Consider the following 13,952-nt stretch of genomic DNA (forward strand, 5'->3'; position numbering starts at 1 on the left):
ATGAGTTGTCTCCGGTGTCAGTGCTCTCAGCATGCACCCAAAGAGACAGATAGAGGTATATGAGAGGTGATCTGCTGTGGGGAAGTTACACACTGCCCTTCCTCTTGTATAACCTCATTGGAAGGATCCAACTGGTGACATTCTCAGGCAGTGGAGTGGTATAGTGTCTTTCTGGAGGTGGAGTCAATGACCTGGGCTGGGAGTGGAAGGCTGACTCTACCCTGGTAGCTTGAGGGATGCCACATGGTGTCCAATAGGACCAAGATGGGTAACTAAGGTATTGGGGACAAGCTGAAGGACCCAGGAGAAAAGTCCTTTGTCATTGACTGGAGTTGCCAGTGAGGAGTGGTCTCCTGGAGTAGGAGAAGGCAAGATTTGAATCTCTGAGACATGGCTGGAGAAGCCTCTGGAATTCAGGGGGCGAAAACAAATATTCCTCTGGCAGACGCAGTGCAGTACCAGTCAGAATGCTTGGCAGCTTGGAAAGTTCATGTGGTACTGTAGAAATCGATGGTCTCAGGACTGGAAACAAAAAGCCCCAAAAGCACAGCTTGTTGCAGAAAGAGAAAATCTGTTTCCAGGTGGCAGAGCAGTCTCTGGCATCTATGCATGCTGGGGGTTGTGGGGTGATGGGATCCACAATAGGAGTACCTCCACCATCAGCACCACATGCATGAAAATTTAAAGCATCAGTACCACGGAAATTGGTACAGGAGCTTTAGTACTGGACACTAGCCTCAATGGTATTGACAAAGTTGATACCAGAGTCCAAGGTATTGCTGTTGAAAACAACTTAGATAGACTCATAGACTTTAAGATCAGAAGGGACCAATATGATCATCTAGTCTGACCTCCTGCACAAAGCAGGCCACAGAATCCTACCCATCCACTTCTATAACAAACTCCTAACCTATGTCTGAGTTATTGAAGTCTTCAAATTGTGGTTTGAAGACCTCAAGCTGCAGAGAATCCACCAGCAAGTGATAGTGTTAAAGCAACGTTCTTGGGCCTTGCTTGCCTCAGTTACTGGAGGTCCTTATGGGGGCTGTTGTCAACTCAAACACCCAGCTGATGTCTTGTGATAGGTGAGGAAGTCCTTCCTGGGTCTCAACTCAGTCTTTTCTTGAAGGCCAAATGGAAAATTGCTGTCTTAAAAGACCGGGCCCCAGGGGAAGGAGTTGCAATTGTTGCTTCTCCGTGTGTGTCTTCAAGTGCTTTTTCCTCTTGTGGTGAGTTCAAAGAAGCAGTCGGGAGCAGCGGAGCATTTTGAAGGAGAACTTTTTCCTGTTTAGCTCCCGATGTGCTGGCCTTTCCTCTGTGTACTCCATTCAAGTGCTGAACTTACAAGATTCTTGCGTCCTCATGGTAAATGCTGCACCTGTCCCTTACATGCCTTTCACCTAGAGAAAGGAGGCCAATGGCCAAAACATCCTGGATATGAAGGCAATGTTGAGAATCTGGGGATTTCTGCATATTAATGCCATACCAGTTGTACCTCCCTAGGAACGAAAAGTTTTTCTGCCACCTGCGGAATTAACAAAGGAAACTCTAAAAATTTTATCACTACCTAGAATTTCTCTGCTGATGGGGCAAGGGCCAGATGGCTACGGTAAAGTTACTTGGACACAGGTATGTTTAGCCCCTAGGCTAAACAAATCCCTAGGACCCTTTGTAACCAATGGCAGTTGCTCCAGGTTAATCAAGGCACCTGGGCCCAATTAGATCTTTCTAGAAGGCAGTGGAGATAGCTACTTTAATAGACACCTCAGCAATCAAGAGCAGGCTAATCAGTGGCACCTGCGGTTAAAAACGGAGCTCACTCCAGTTAGGCAGGGAGAGCCAGAGGAGATAGGAGCGTTTGTGAGGAGTGAGCAAAGAGGGCAAGGAGCTGAAGGTGATGAGCGTGTATGTTGGAAGGATTGAGGAGGGACAAGCGTTATTAGACCACCAGGAGAAGGTCTGTGTTGGGATAAAGAAGGTGTTTGCAAGGAGGCCATGGGGAAGTATAGCCCAGGGAGTTGGTAACTGTCTGCAGCTGCTTACAGGAGGCACTATAGACAGCTGCGATCCCAGGGCCCTGGGTGGAACCGGATCGAGTAGAGGGCGGGCCGGGTTCCCTCAAACCTCGCACTCCTGATCAAAATACACAGGCGAGCTGACCCAGACTGTGGGTTCCACAAGAGGGGAAGATCACTGAGGTGAGCAAATCTGCCAATAAGCGCAGGACCCACCAAGGTAGAGGAGGAACTTTGTCACACTACATATTAGAAAAGTACGGCTAAGCTAGAAAAGACTGTGAGCTCAAGGCATAAGAGAGAGCCCCAACTTGTACCCTTGTGAGGAGAGGGGTGAGAAGGAACTGACGGTGGCTCAGAGCTGTCAGGTGCTGCCTCCAATAATCATACCTAATGGTTGGAGAGTAGGTTGCAGCTAGGTGTAGGGTTGGGCCTGAGTCAAGGGTGGCACAGGAATCAAAACCAAGATCAGATTCCATAGACAAACCAGGATCAGAAATGTAGCCAGAGTCCAGTGCAGGCCAAAGGTCGAAGCAGGGTAGTCAGAGTTTGAGGGCTTGGAGATCACGAGGTGGAGGCAAGGCTTGAGCAGGTCAGTGACAGGGCTGGAGAAAGGCTGAAGTAGGGCAAAGATGATACTGGAACAGGACTCAGGCAAGGCTGGGGCAGGAGCAGGCTGGGAGTCTCAAGGATCTGGTGAAGGGCAAACAGCAGCAGGAGAAGTCCTGGCCAGGTAGTGCTGTTGCTCAGTCTGGTCTGCAGCTCTGGTGGGGTTGTGAAAAATACCTGAGCCTGCAGGTCATTTGACCCAGGCTCTGCTCACTGATAGGTTGCTGCTGCATGCCTGAGTGCAGACTCACCGTAGCAGCTGAGTGAGCAGCCGTGGTTTGGCTGAGAGTTTGCTCCACAAGGGCAGCTACACTCTTTATGCCCTCAGTTGGAAGGACAAGGACACACAGGATGCGAGAGCTGCCCCAGTGGATACTGCTAGCTAAAAGTCTCTGACTTGAGTGTACTGGGCATGCACACATCTGAAGTGGAATATAAATGTGCATAAGCACTTGAAGGGGAACAGCTGTTATAGAGGCACAATACCACAGTTAAAGTTGAATTCCTGTTGTATCCTTCATTTTTTATACAACCACCATGATAAGAAGTAATTATACAAGCATGGTGGGGTCCCACTAACCAGGTTACTAAATATTTACAACATGTAAGGCCTAGTTACATATCCACACTGTTGTTCTGGCTGGACTCCAGTGGCTTCTAACATACACAGCATAGTGGGTGCAAGTAGAGGGTTCACAACCAATTTAAAAGAATACTACACTATTCCTATAAACTATATACTATTGTTCCTGTAATGTAAAATGATATTAAAAAGAAAAAGTTACAAATGCATTACTATAATTACAAATACAACATGTTACACATTAAATTTGAGAGGTCCTTTATTGCTTCCCTCTGGATACAATCTCATAGGCATCACAACAATGTCTAGAATAGTCTGTACCTTCCGGTGTAGCTATGTCAGCAACATCTTCCTGCTCTGTAGTGCTAAGATTAATTATAGTAGAAACAGATATATGAGGCTGCTTGGTACTATTACAAGACTCTCTGTTGCTGTTTTGTAAGCTTGATATTTTTAATAGGCATCTGCAATGGAGCAGAGAAAACCTTTGGGTTCAGCTAGCCCCATCCCGCTATACCTGCAGCCAATGCCAGGCCTGGAGGGGGGCGTGTAAAAAAGAATGAAGCCTGGCTCAATTGAAGGCTGTCTGGTGAGGAGACAGGACATCTCTCTCTGCCTACCCAAAGGGATGGATCAGTGATCTGCCAACCAGTGCAGCCACTTGAGGCAAATAAGGGCTCTCCAGCCAAGGGGAACCTGCAAATAAGTCCTGGCCACAGGGCAACTTCACTAGCTGGGCCATGCCCCAAACTAAAGAGACTTGTAGGAAGTAGTCTATGGAAGTGCCTGAAGGAAGACCCACATCCCCTGTTTGGGGGTGACCTACACAGGATCCTGGGCTAGGACCCAGTGGAGAGGGAGGACCTGGGTTCCCCTACTACCACCTTTGGCCTTACAGACTGAAAGACCAGTGATTTAGCCATTAGGTCGCATGGCCATAGAATACCCTAACATAGCATGACTGATATAGAACATCCTGCTGAACTTGTGCTTAAAAGCCAGTTTATGCGTCTTCTCTATGACAAATTTGGTGCCAAATCTATCCTATAAGAGAGAGGACTAGAGCAGGTTGAAATTTTTTTTTGAATGATTTTCCGATTAAAAATGCCCTTTCCACAAAACCAAAAACTTTCATGAGAAAATTTCAATTTTGCCATATGGCAGCCAGAAAGCTCAAAAATTCTGTTTTGATTCTCCCCAAACAGAATTTTGCTTGGAAACTCTTCCCATAGAAAATCTTTGTGTTTTTAATGTTTCATCCTAGTTCAGAATGAAAATTTTTCCAACAACGCAAATTTTTTCACAGAAAGGAATTTCCTGTTTCCAGCCAGCTTTACAGAGAGCACTATTCTGTGATATAATCACTCCAGGTTTCTACAAATTAGTTCAGTCTCAGACTATTTGTGACCATTTGACCACATTGTTTCTTAAGAGTGTCTGTAGCATGCTGTGACCCTGAGCTGTATTCTCCTGGCTGGCCCATTAAATTGCATCCAACTGGCTCTGCCCACACTGAAAGCAGTCTCTCAAATAAACAAAACTTTAACAAGATCTTCACTTCCAAATATTCATTTCTCTATTCCTGCTGGGGTGGAAAGTTTTCAATATTCTTCCACATTTTTGGAAGCAGAGTCAAACAGTTCCATCTTATTCTTCCTGGCCTGAGAAAAATTAGCATGCAATCCTCTTCCTATCTACTGGTGTCTCTCTTTGTTATGAGGGAAGAGGCAGATTATGTGCTGCCCTCCTTCCCAGAATTTGCTACGCCCTAAAAGTAACAGCAGCCTAAGGGTTTTCCAGACACCAACTGTTACCTAAGGAACACTTCCTCACTGTCTCTATGCTTCTGTTATTCTCTGGGTCTCTCTCTGTCTTGGAAGAGGTTGTCTGGCTTTGAGACTTCTCCCGCTGGTATTAAAGGGCCCAAATATACCCTGTTACAATGGCCTGCTGTAGACTGGGCTTTAACAAGTCCAGGATAGACCTTAAATTGCATCCCATAGACAGCAACACTTGTGTCTGATTTATAGTAGGATGTACTAAATTCCTTTAGGCCAATAGAAAATTCTCAGTCATGTGTTCTAAGCTACCTCCATCTGGAGCCATAGCATGAAACACTTGCCTGAATGTGTGGATAAGTCTTTCCACTCATCCATTTGTTTCAGCAGAGTAGTAAGGATCTGACATCACATGCTTGCAACCATTTATTTTGACAAACAATTGACACTCTTTAGATGTAAATTGAGTTTCATTGTCACATACAACCTGTTCAGGAATTCCTGTCTCTGAAAACAATATTGTTTTAACACTCCTAGCATTTGCTCTACATTAGCTGAATTCATACAGAATACCCCAGGCCATTTAGAATGGGCATCTACTGAAATCAAAAATGTAGGTCCAACAAACCGACCAGCACAGTCTGTTTGGTTTCACTCCAATGGCTGGCTACTCCCAAGGATGCAAAGGGGCATGTTTAGGCCTCTGTTGGCTGACAATCTTGACATTGTTTTGCCATTACCTCTATTTGTGTATTAATCTCTGGCCACTACACAACTCCTGATAAGGACTTTCATTTCTATAGTTCCCAAATGGGCTTCATGTATTTATTGAAGTAAACATCACCTGAGTTTCACAGGAATAACCAGTCTAGTACCACATATTAGACAACCATATTTGTTGCCATCTCTTGTGTCCTTTGCTGTTATTTACATAACAACCGTGATATGCGGAACTACATAATCATGGTGGGGTCCAAATAACCCTATATAGTAAATATACCTACTGATAATCTGTCTGAGTTCTGGCAGCTTCTAAAACAGGCGTCAGCAACCTGCGGCATGCGAGCCAATTTTTAGTGGCACTCTGCTGCCAGACGGGGTCCTGGCCGCCAGCCTCACTCAGCCCACTGCCTACCTGGATGAACAGAATCCTCGGCTGGCAGCAGGCTGAGTGGGGCTGGCGGCCAGGACTCTGGCTGGCAGGAGACGGTGGACAGAACCCCAGGCCAGCAGCGCGCTGAGCGGGGCCAGCAGCCGGGTCCCTGGCTGGCAGGAGCCGGCGGACAGAATCCCAGGCCGGCAGCGGGCTGAGCAGGCCGGCAGCCGGAACCCTGACTGACAGGAGCCAGCAGAGGAAATCCCAGACAGCCAGCAGGCTGAGCTGCTCACCCCGCTGCCAGTCTGGGATTCTGTCCACCAGCCCTGCTCAGCCCACTGCCAGTCTGGGGTTCCGGCCTCTGACCCCTTGCCAGCAGGGGTCCCAGCCGCTGGCACCACTCAGACCACTGCTGGCCTGGAATACCAGTCACTGGCCCCACTCAGCCCGCTGCTGGCCTGGGATACTGGCTGCTGGCCCCGTGCCAGCTGGGGTTCTAGCCACCGGCCCCGCTCAGCCCGCTGCCGGGCTGAGATAGCAGCCGCCGGCCCCGCTCACCTTGCTGCACTATTATTTACTTTACATACAATAATAGTTTAGTTATATAATATGACCTTATAGAGAGAGACCTTCTAAAAGCGTTAAAATGTATTACTGGCATGTGAAACCTTAAATTACAGTGAATAAATGAAGACTTGGCACCCCACTTCTGAAAGGTTGCCAATCCCTGTTCTAAAACATAGAACACAGTGAGTGTCAGAACCATAATATCTCAGAGCCTTCCAGTACATTATGCAACATGGTTAACATTTGTCACATGACTGTTCTCCCATCCTTTCCCCAGGGGAGAAGTGTGTGCAGGGAACAGTTTTGTTTTGGTAGGTTTTTTTTAAAATAAATATACATGTTGCTATGTGTTTATGTTAGAGAAGGCAAGCCAAAGAAATGTGATTTGCATTTGAATCAGAAGACAGTGATGTTTGTGATGGTCTTGTGGGAATTCATTCCATAGTCTTGGATTGCCCCCCAAAGAAAGTTCTGTCTGTCGGAAGCCATTGAAGGGAGCGAGGGAGCAGAGGACAGGTTTGATATGGTTGTGGTAGCCTCTGTTGCTGAGGAGCAGTGCTGCAGCATTCTGTACTAGTTGGTGTTTCCTAAGCATTGAAGCCTTCATGCTCAGGTATATTGAATTGCTGTAGTCCAGCCAAGAGGTAATAAAGCCATATATTACTGAGGCCAGATCAACATTTGTCAGGATGGGATGGTGTCTCCTAGCTAACTGAAGATGGTAGAAAGTGTTACTCACAGATACTGCTATGTGAGTTTAGTATCAGCAAGGAATCCAAGAGAATTCCTTAACTGTCAACTGAATTGACCAATTGTGGATGTATATCTTCAATCAGAGTAGACTGCACTGTGGCTGCAAACACTTAAAAAGCTTTCCTCTGACCATCAGCATAACTTCTGTCTTGCTTGGGTTCAACTTCAACCAGCTGTTCTTCATTCAGAAGCTGATCTTGTCTAACTTCTGGACTAGTGGCGTTCTGTTATTTTCTTTGTTGGGCCTGCCCTTTGTTGTAGATAAACACCTACAAGATCTCTATCAAGCATTTTTAAAATTACAATACCCACCTGCTGAAGTGAAAAAACAGATTGACAGAGCCAGAAGAGTACCCAGAAGCCACCTACTACAGGACAGGCCCAACAAAGAAAATAACAGAACGCCACTAGCCATCACCTACAGCCCCCAACTAAAACCTCTCCAGCGCATCATCAAAGATCTACAACCTATCCTTAAAGATGATCCCTCAATCTCACAGATCTTGGGAGAAAGGCCAGTCCTCGCTTATAGACAGCCTCCCAACCTGAAGCAAATACTCACCAGCAACCGGACACCATACAACATAAACACTAACCCAGGAACCTATCCTTGCAACAAAGCCTGATGCCAGCTCTGTCCACAGATCTATTCAAGTAACACCATCATAGGACCTAACCACATCAGTCACATCATCAGGGGCTTATTCATCTGCACATCTACCAATAGGATATATGCCATCATGTGCCAGCAATGCCCCTCTGCCATGTACATTGGCCACCCCGGACAGTCTCTATGTAAAAGAAAAAATGGACACAAATCTGACATCAGGAATCATAACATTCAAAAACCAGTGGGAGAACACTTTACCCTCTCTAACCACCCAGTGACAGACTTGAAGGTGGCAATTTTGCAACAAAAAAACTTCAAAAACAGACTCCAAAGAGAGACTGCTGAACTCGAATTAATATGCAAATTAGATACAATTAACTCAGGCTTAAACAGAGACTGGGAATGGTCGGGTCATTACACTAACTGAATCTATTTCCCTATGTTAAGTTCTCCTCACGCCTTCTATGGGTCATCTTAATTATCACTTCAAAAGTTTTTTTTCTCCTGCTGATGATAGCTCATCTCAATTGATTAGACTCTTCCTGTTGGTATGCATACTTCCACCTTTTCATGTTCTCTGTATGTATAAATATCTCCTGTCTGTGTGTTCCATTCTATGCATCCGAAGAAGTGAGCTGTAGCTCATGAAAGCTCATGCTGAAATAAATTTGTTAGTCTCTATGGTGCCACAAGTACTCCTGTTCTTTTTGCGGATACAGACTAACACGGCTGCTACTCTGAAACATGCAATTTATGGTGCTGTAAATCTAAGATACACATGTACAAAGGGCATCCAGACCTTCTTTGTATCCTTATTCAATCTTCAACAAGCTAGGACATTGGGGGCCCACTGCCAAGAACAGAGTGTCAGGGAACAGAGCAGCACATACCAGCAGAATGGTGGTAGGGCTGTGTTAAAGATCCCATTCGTTGCGGGAGGAGGAAGTAATTGTCAATGCTAGGGGTAAGGAGGCATTCCTATCCCTTTCCTAAAAGCTTCACCGCAGATGAATTGCTCATATCTGGAGACACAGGTTGGGTTTCAGGAATTTCTTTCTGAGGCATCAACAGTGGCTCCTTGGGGGCAGCTGTGCCTCTGATGACTCACAGGACAGTTGACAGAGGCAGGATTTAACTGCAGCTGTAGAGTACATGGCTCTGATCCATAACTAGGTCCATCTACTATGTTCACGCTCTCTCTGTCCCCTCCAACCATCCCAGGAATCAGGGAGGGGAAAGAAGAGGTTATGGCCAGGAATGGAGGCATTTAACTCCATTGATAAAGTCAATCCTGCCTTTGTTGATCCTCCTGTGGGTTATCCAAACCTCTGAAGATTGCCAAGAGGTTCACAGGCAAAGACTTGCTGCAAAAGTGAAGTTCATGCTTCCACTCCACAGTCTGATTCAGCTGTGTGCTTCTTGTCTCCATTCCTATTCTAATCATCCAAGACAATAGCACCAGCCTCTTCAGCTGGAGTTCCCATTTGACAAGGCCTCTATGTTCCCAGGATCATTTCTTCTCTACACATATAGGGGCCAGTGATCTGCAATTGGTCCCAGTTCTCCAGTCTCAGTCTTGCATAGTAGAACACCTCAGCTCTGTTGAAACCAGATCTTTGTGTCAAAGACCATAATCTTTGACAAAGCAGGAGATTCTACCACAGAGTTAACTAACTTTGATATCTTAGTTGCAACATAACTGAAGCCATGTTATTACATACATTTAGGGGAACAGAGGCGTCCTTCTCAATCTACTCTGTTGTGTGGGGAAATATGGATGGAGTATATCCTGGGAGAGGGAAGGTAAAAAAAGGAAAATAATTGGCCATTTCATGGGTGATAAGAGGAATAAATTGTCATATCCTGGGAAACACTGAAATCCTCCTCATTTAATGCACCCCACATTCACCCTGAACTCGCATATAAGCAAGTAAAAGAAAGTTGTTTTCCCTCCCACTGAATTAAATGAAATATTTCATTTTGATTTTTTTTCCAAAAATTTGCAAGACGTTTTTTTCAGAAAGGCATTTTCCATACAAAGAAGTTTAGTTGGGAAATTTTTGACTAACATTTCAGTATTTGCTGGAGATAAAACAATTTATTATCCTCTGGATAGTGAGAATGTGAAACTGAAAGTGGTGAAGGTTTTGTGCAAGTGCTAAACAGTTTTCCATTAACCTAGAATTTCTATACTTCTAAGTGCTAGTGCAGCCTATTGTATCTTATTCTCTTGGGCAAGTTCATCTCTGCTATAATTTCACTGAAGCCTTAAATGCCACATATGGGTTTTTCTTAATCAACAAAATATATTAACTAAAAAGAGCAATAACCCACAAGATGGTTGAGTCTAAATAAAAGACCAAAGTATTCTAGAGCAGTTTCTATGGTTGACCTTTAGATCTAGATTAAAAAAATGTAGACAATAAAACAGAGAGATTAGGCCAATGCGGACTATATAAATTGACTGATGAGGCTGGTTAAAGAAAAATTATACAGAATTATCTTTTATTATAAAAGATACTCAAATATTTATTTGTCTAAGCACTTGACATGACATCAGACTGTTCAGGTCAGGTATCTATTCTAGATGCAGACAGAGTGCAAAATGCAACATTTCTATAACTCCACTGAAGTCAGTGGAGTTGATTCAGTTATCCAGATATACCAAAAGAAGGACAGGAGACACCTGATATAGTTTTAATCAGGCCACAACTAGTGCTGTCAATAAATTGCAGTTAACTCACACAATTAACTCAAAAAAATTAGTTGTGATTAAAAAAATTAATCACAATTAATCTCAGTTTTAATTACACTGTTAAACAAAAGAATACCAATTAAAATGTATTAAATATTTTGGATGTTTTTCTACATTTTCATATCTGTTGTTTTCTGTGTTATAACTGAAATCAAAGTGTATAGTATATTTTATTACAAATATTTCCACCATAAGAAAGACAAACAAAAGAAATAGTAGTTTTCAATTCACTTCATACAAGTAATGTAGTGCAATCTCTTTGTCGTGAAAGTCCAATTTACAAATGGAGATTATTTCTTTTTGTTATATAACTACACTCAAAAACAAAACAACGTAAAACTTCAGAGCCTAAAAGCAGGGCCAGCTCCAGTGTTTTTGCCCCAAGCGGCAGGAAAAAAAAAAAAAAAAGCCGTGACCACCACCGCTTCATTCTTTGGCGGCAATTCGACAACAGGTCCTTCCCTCCGAGAGGGACTAAGGGACTTGCTGCCAAATTGCCACCAAAGAGCCGGATGTGCCGCCCCCTTCCATGTGCTTCCCCAAGCATCTGCTTGCTGTGCTGGTGCCTGGAGCTGGCCCTGCCTAAAAGTCCACTTAGTCCTACTTGTTCAGCCAGTCGCTAAGACAGGAGATAATGCTGACCTCTTCTTATTTACAATATCACCAGAAAGTGAGAACAGGCATTTGCAGCGCACTTTTGTAGCTGGCATTGCAAGGTATTTATGTTCCAGATATGCTAAATATTTGTATGCACCTTCGTATGCCCCAGAGGACATGCTTCCATGCTGATGACACTCATTAAAAAATGTATTAATTAAATTTGTGACTGAACTCCTTAGGGGAGAACTGTATATCCCCTGCTCTGTTTTACCCACATTCTGCCATATGTTTCATGTTATAGCAGTCTCAGATGATGACCAGCACATGTTGTTCATTTTAAGAACACTTATACTGCAGATTTCACAAAATGCAAAGAAGATACTAATGTGAGATTTCTAAAGATAGCTACAGCATTTGACCCAAAGTTTAAGAATCTGAAGTGCGTTCCAAAATCTGAGAGGCATGAAGTGTGGAGCATGCTTTCAGAAGTCTTAAAAGAGCAACACTCTGATGTGGAAACTATAGAAACCGAACCACCAAAAAAGAAAATCAACCTTCTCCTGGTGGCATCTGACTCAGGTAATGAAAATGAACATGTGTCAGTCCATACTGCTTTGGATTGTTATCGAGCAGAACCCATCACCAGCATGGACACATGTCCCTTGGAATGGTGGTCGAAGCATGAAGGGACATATGAATCTTTAGTACATCTGGCACGTAAATATCTTGCGATGCTGGCTACAACGGTGCCATGAGAACGCAGGTTCTCACTTTCAGGTGGTATTGTAAACAAGAAGGGGGCAGCATTATCTCCTGCAAATGTAAACAAACTTGTTTATCTGAGAGATAGATTGAACAAGAAGTAGGACTGAGTGGACTTGTAGGCTCTAAAATTTTACATTGTTTTATTTTTGAATGCAGTTTTTTTGGTACATAATTCTACATTTGTAACTTCAACTTTCATGATAAAGACATTGCACTACATTATTTGTATGAGGTGAATTAAAATACTATTTCTTTTGTTTCTTTTTTACAGTGCAAATATTTGTAGTAACAAAAAATATAAAGTGAGCATTGTACACTTTGTATTCTGTGTTGTAATTGAAATCAATATATTTGATAATGTAGAAAACATCCAAAAATATTTAAATAAATGTATTCTATTATTGTTTAACAGTGTGATTCATCGCGATAAATTTTTTTAATTCCTTGACAGCCTTAGCCGCAACATCATTATTTGATGTCTGGGACTACCCGGCAGATAAAGTGTGTAGTGCAGGTGACTCTATGGTTCATTTAATAACTATCCGGGGGATGAGTGGGGTGATGGAGGCTTCTGCCTTCACTCCTCTCCCCCCGCCCCCTTTTCCACCCAGGTCCCCCAGCCAACCCATTGCCGGGACCTTATCATCCCTCCCCCCACAAATCCCTGCCGTATCATCCATAGGAGCCTTGAACACCACCACCCTTATTTTACACCTTTAACCACCTCCTTTAAAAATCATTTACCAAGCCATTTATCCAGTATCTCTTCCCTATGGAGTACCTGCACTGGACATCCGCCCCACACTTACATAATGAGTGGTGACATCATAGCCTAACAGCCTTCCCTACTCATCATAACAAAGCCCTTCCTGAACCCGCTGTGGGGAAGGTGAAAAAACGCCCACTCCACCTAAGCCAATCTGGTGGTGAGGGAAAAATTCCTTTCCAGCAGTCCTAGAAAGGAGCAGCTAGCACAATGCCCACAGCAAGTCCTGACCAAACCTGGTATTTAGCCTCCTCAAGGAGAGGGAGGGTGGGTGCTGCTCCACCTGATCTGGGGAAAAGGGGCTTCTCCCACCAGACTTGCACCTTTTGAACTCCCCAGCCCTTCCATCACGCTGACCTACTCCTTCTTTTTGCAACGGCTTCTGAGCCTTGCTTCCCTCCTGGCTGAAAAGCACTATTCCCCTTCCCCCGTAACCTGGACAACAGACCCCACCCCCCACTTAAAGATGCAGTGCAGTAAGACAACTTTTGTCCATTGATTCCAGAGGGAAAAAACAGAATGTTGATTAATTGTTATAGTTGAACACAGTTTTACTCACATCCGTGTTACAGGATCGATATCGTTTCCTTTCTCCAAGACAATATTTTCCTCCACCAGAAGGTCTGAAAGAACATTTATTTATGTGTTGTATTAGTATATACATGAGTTTATACTGTGTATATAGGATATGAATAAATACAATTATATATATACAATTTACAATGGGATTTTCAAAAGTGCTTAAACTTGGCCTAACTCGTCTCCCACCAAAATCAATGAGAATTTGACCATTGAGGTCAATGGAAGCAGAAATAGAGCACTGTAGAGCACTTTTGAAAATCCTACCTTTATATAATATTTATGTAGTTTGCACAGATGCACAAACTATAGAATTAAACAATATACAATAAAACTGCAATTAAAATATATTCCTTCTGTTTATCCATGCTTGCCTTTCAAAATGATAATGAATAGTGTGCAAACAGTATATATTAATTTCATATATTAAATCTGTACATGTAACAAAATATAGAAAGATTATATGTCATATTATG

At 43.5% G+C, this 13,952-nt stretch overlaps 1 protein-coding gene across 1 annotated transcript in view; it reads right to left on the reverse strand.

Moving 5' to 3' along the window:
• ADAMTS6 (ADAM metallopeptidase with thrombospondin type 1 motif 6) overlaps positions 1 to 13,952 on the reverse strand; it is a 319,586-nt gene that overhangs the window by 104,159 nt on the left and 201,475 nt on the right. The window contains exon 14 of the mRNA XM_075066981.1: positions 13,457 to 13,520. Coding sequence (XP_074923082.1) covers positions 13,457 to 13,520 — 64 coding nt within the window. The remainder of the gene's footprint in view (positions 1 to 13,456; positions 13,521 to 13,952) is intronic.

Source organism: Chelonoidis abingdonii, chromosome 6 (genome assembly GCF_003597395.2).
Source record: "Chelonoidis abingdonii isolate Lonesome George chromosome 6, CheloAbing_2.0, whole genome shotgun sequence".
NCBI classification, from domain to species: domain Eukaryota; kingdom Metazoa; phylum Chordata; order Testudines; family Testudinidae; genus Chelonoidis; species Chelonoidis abingdonii.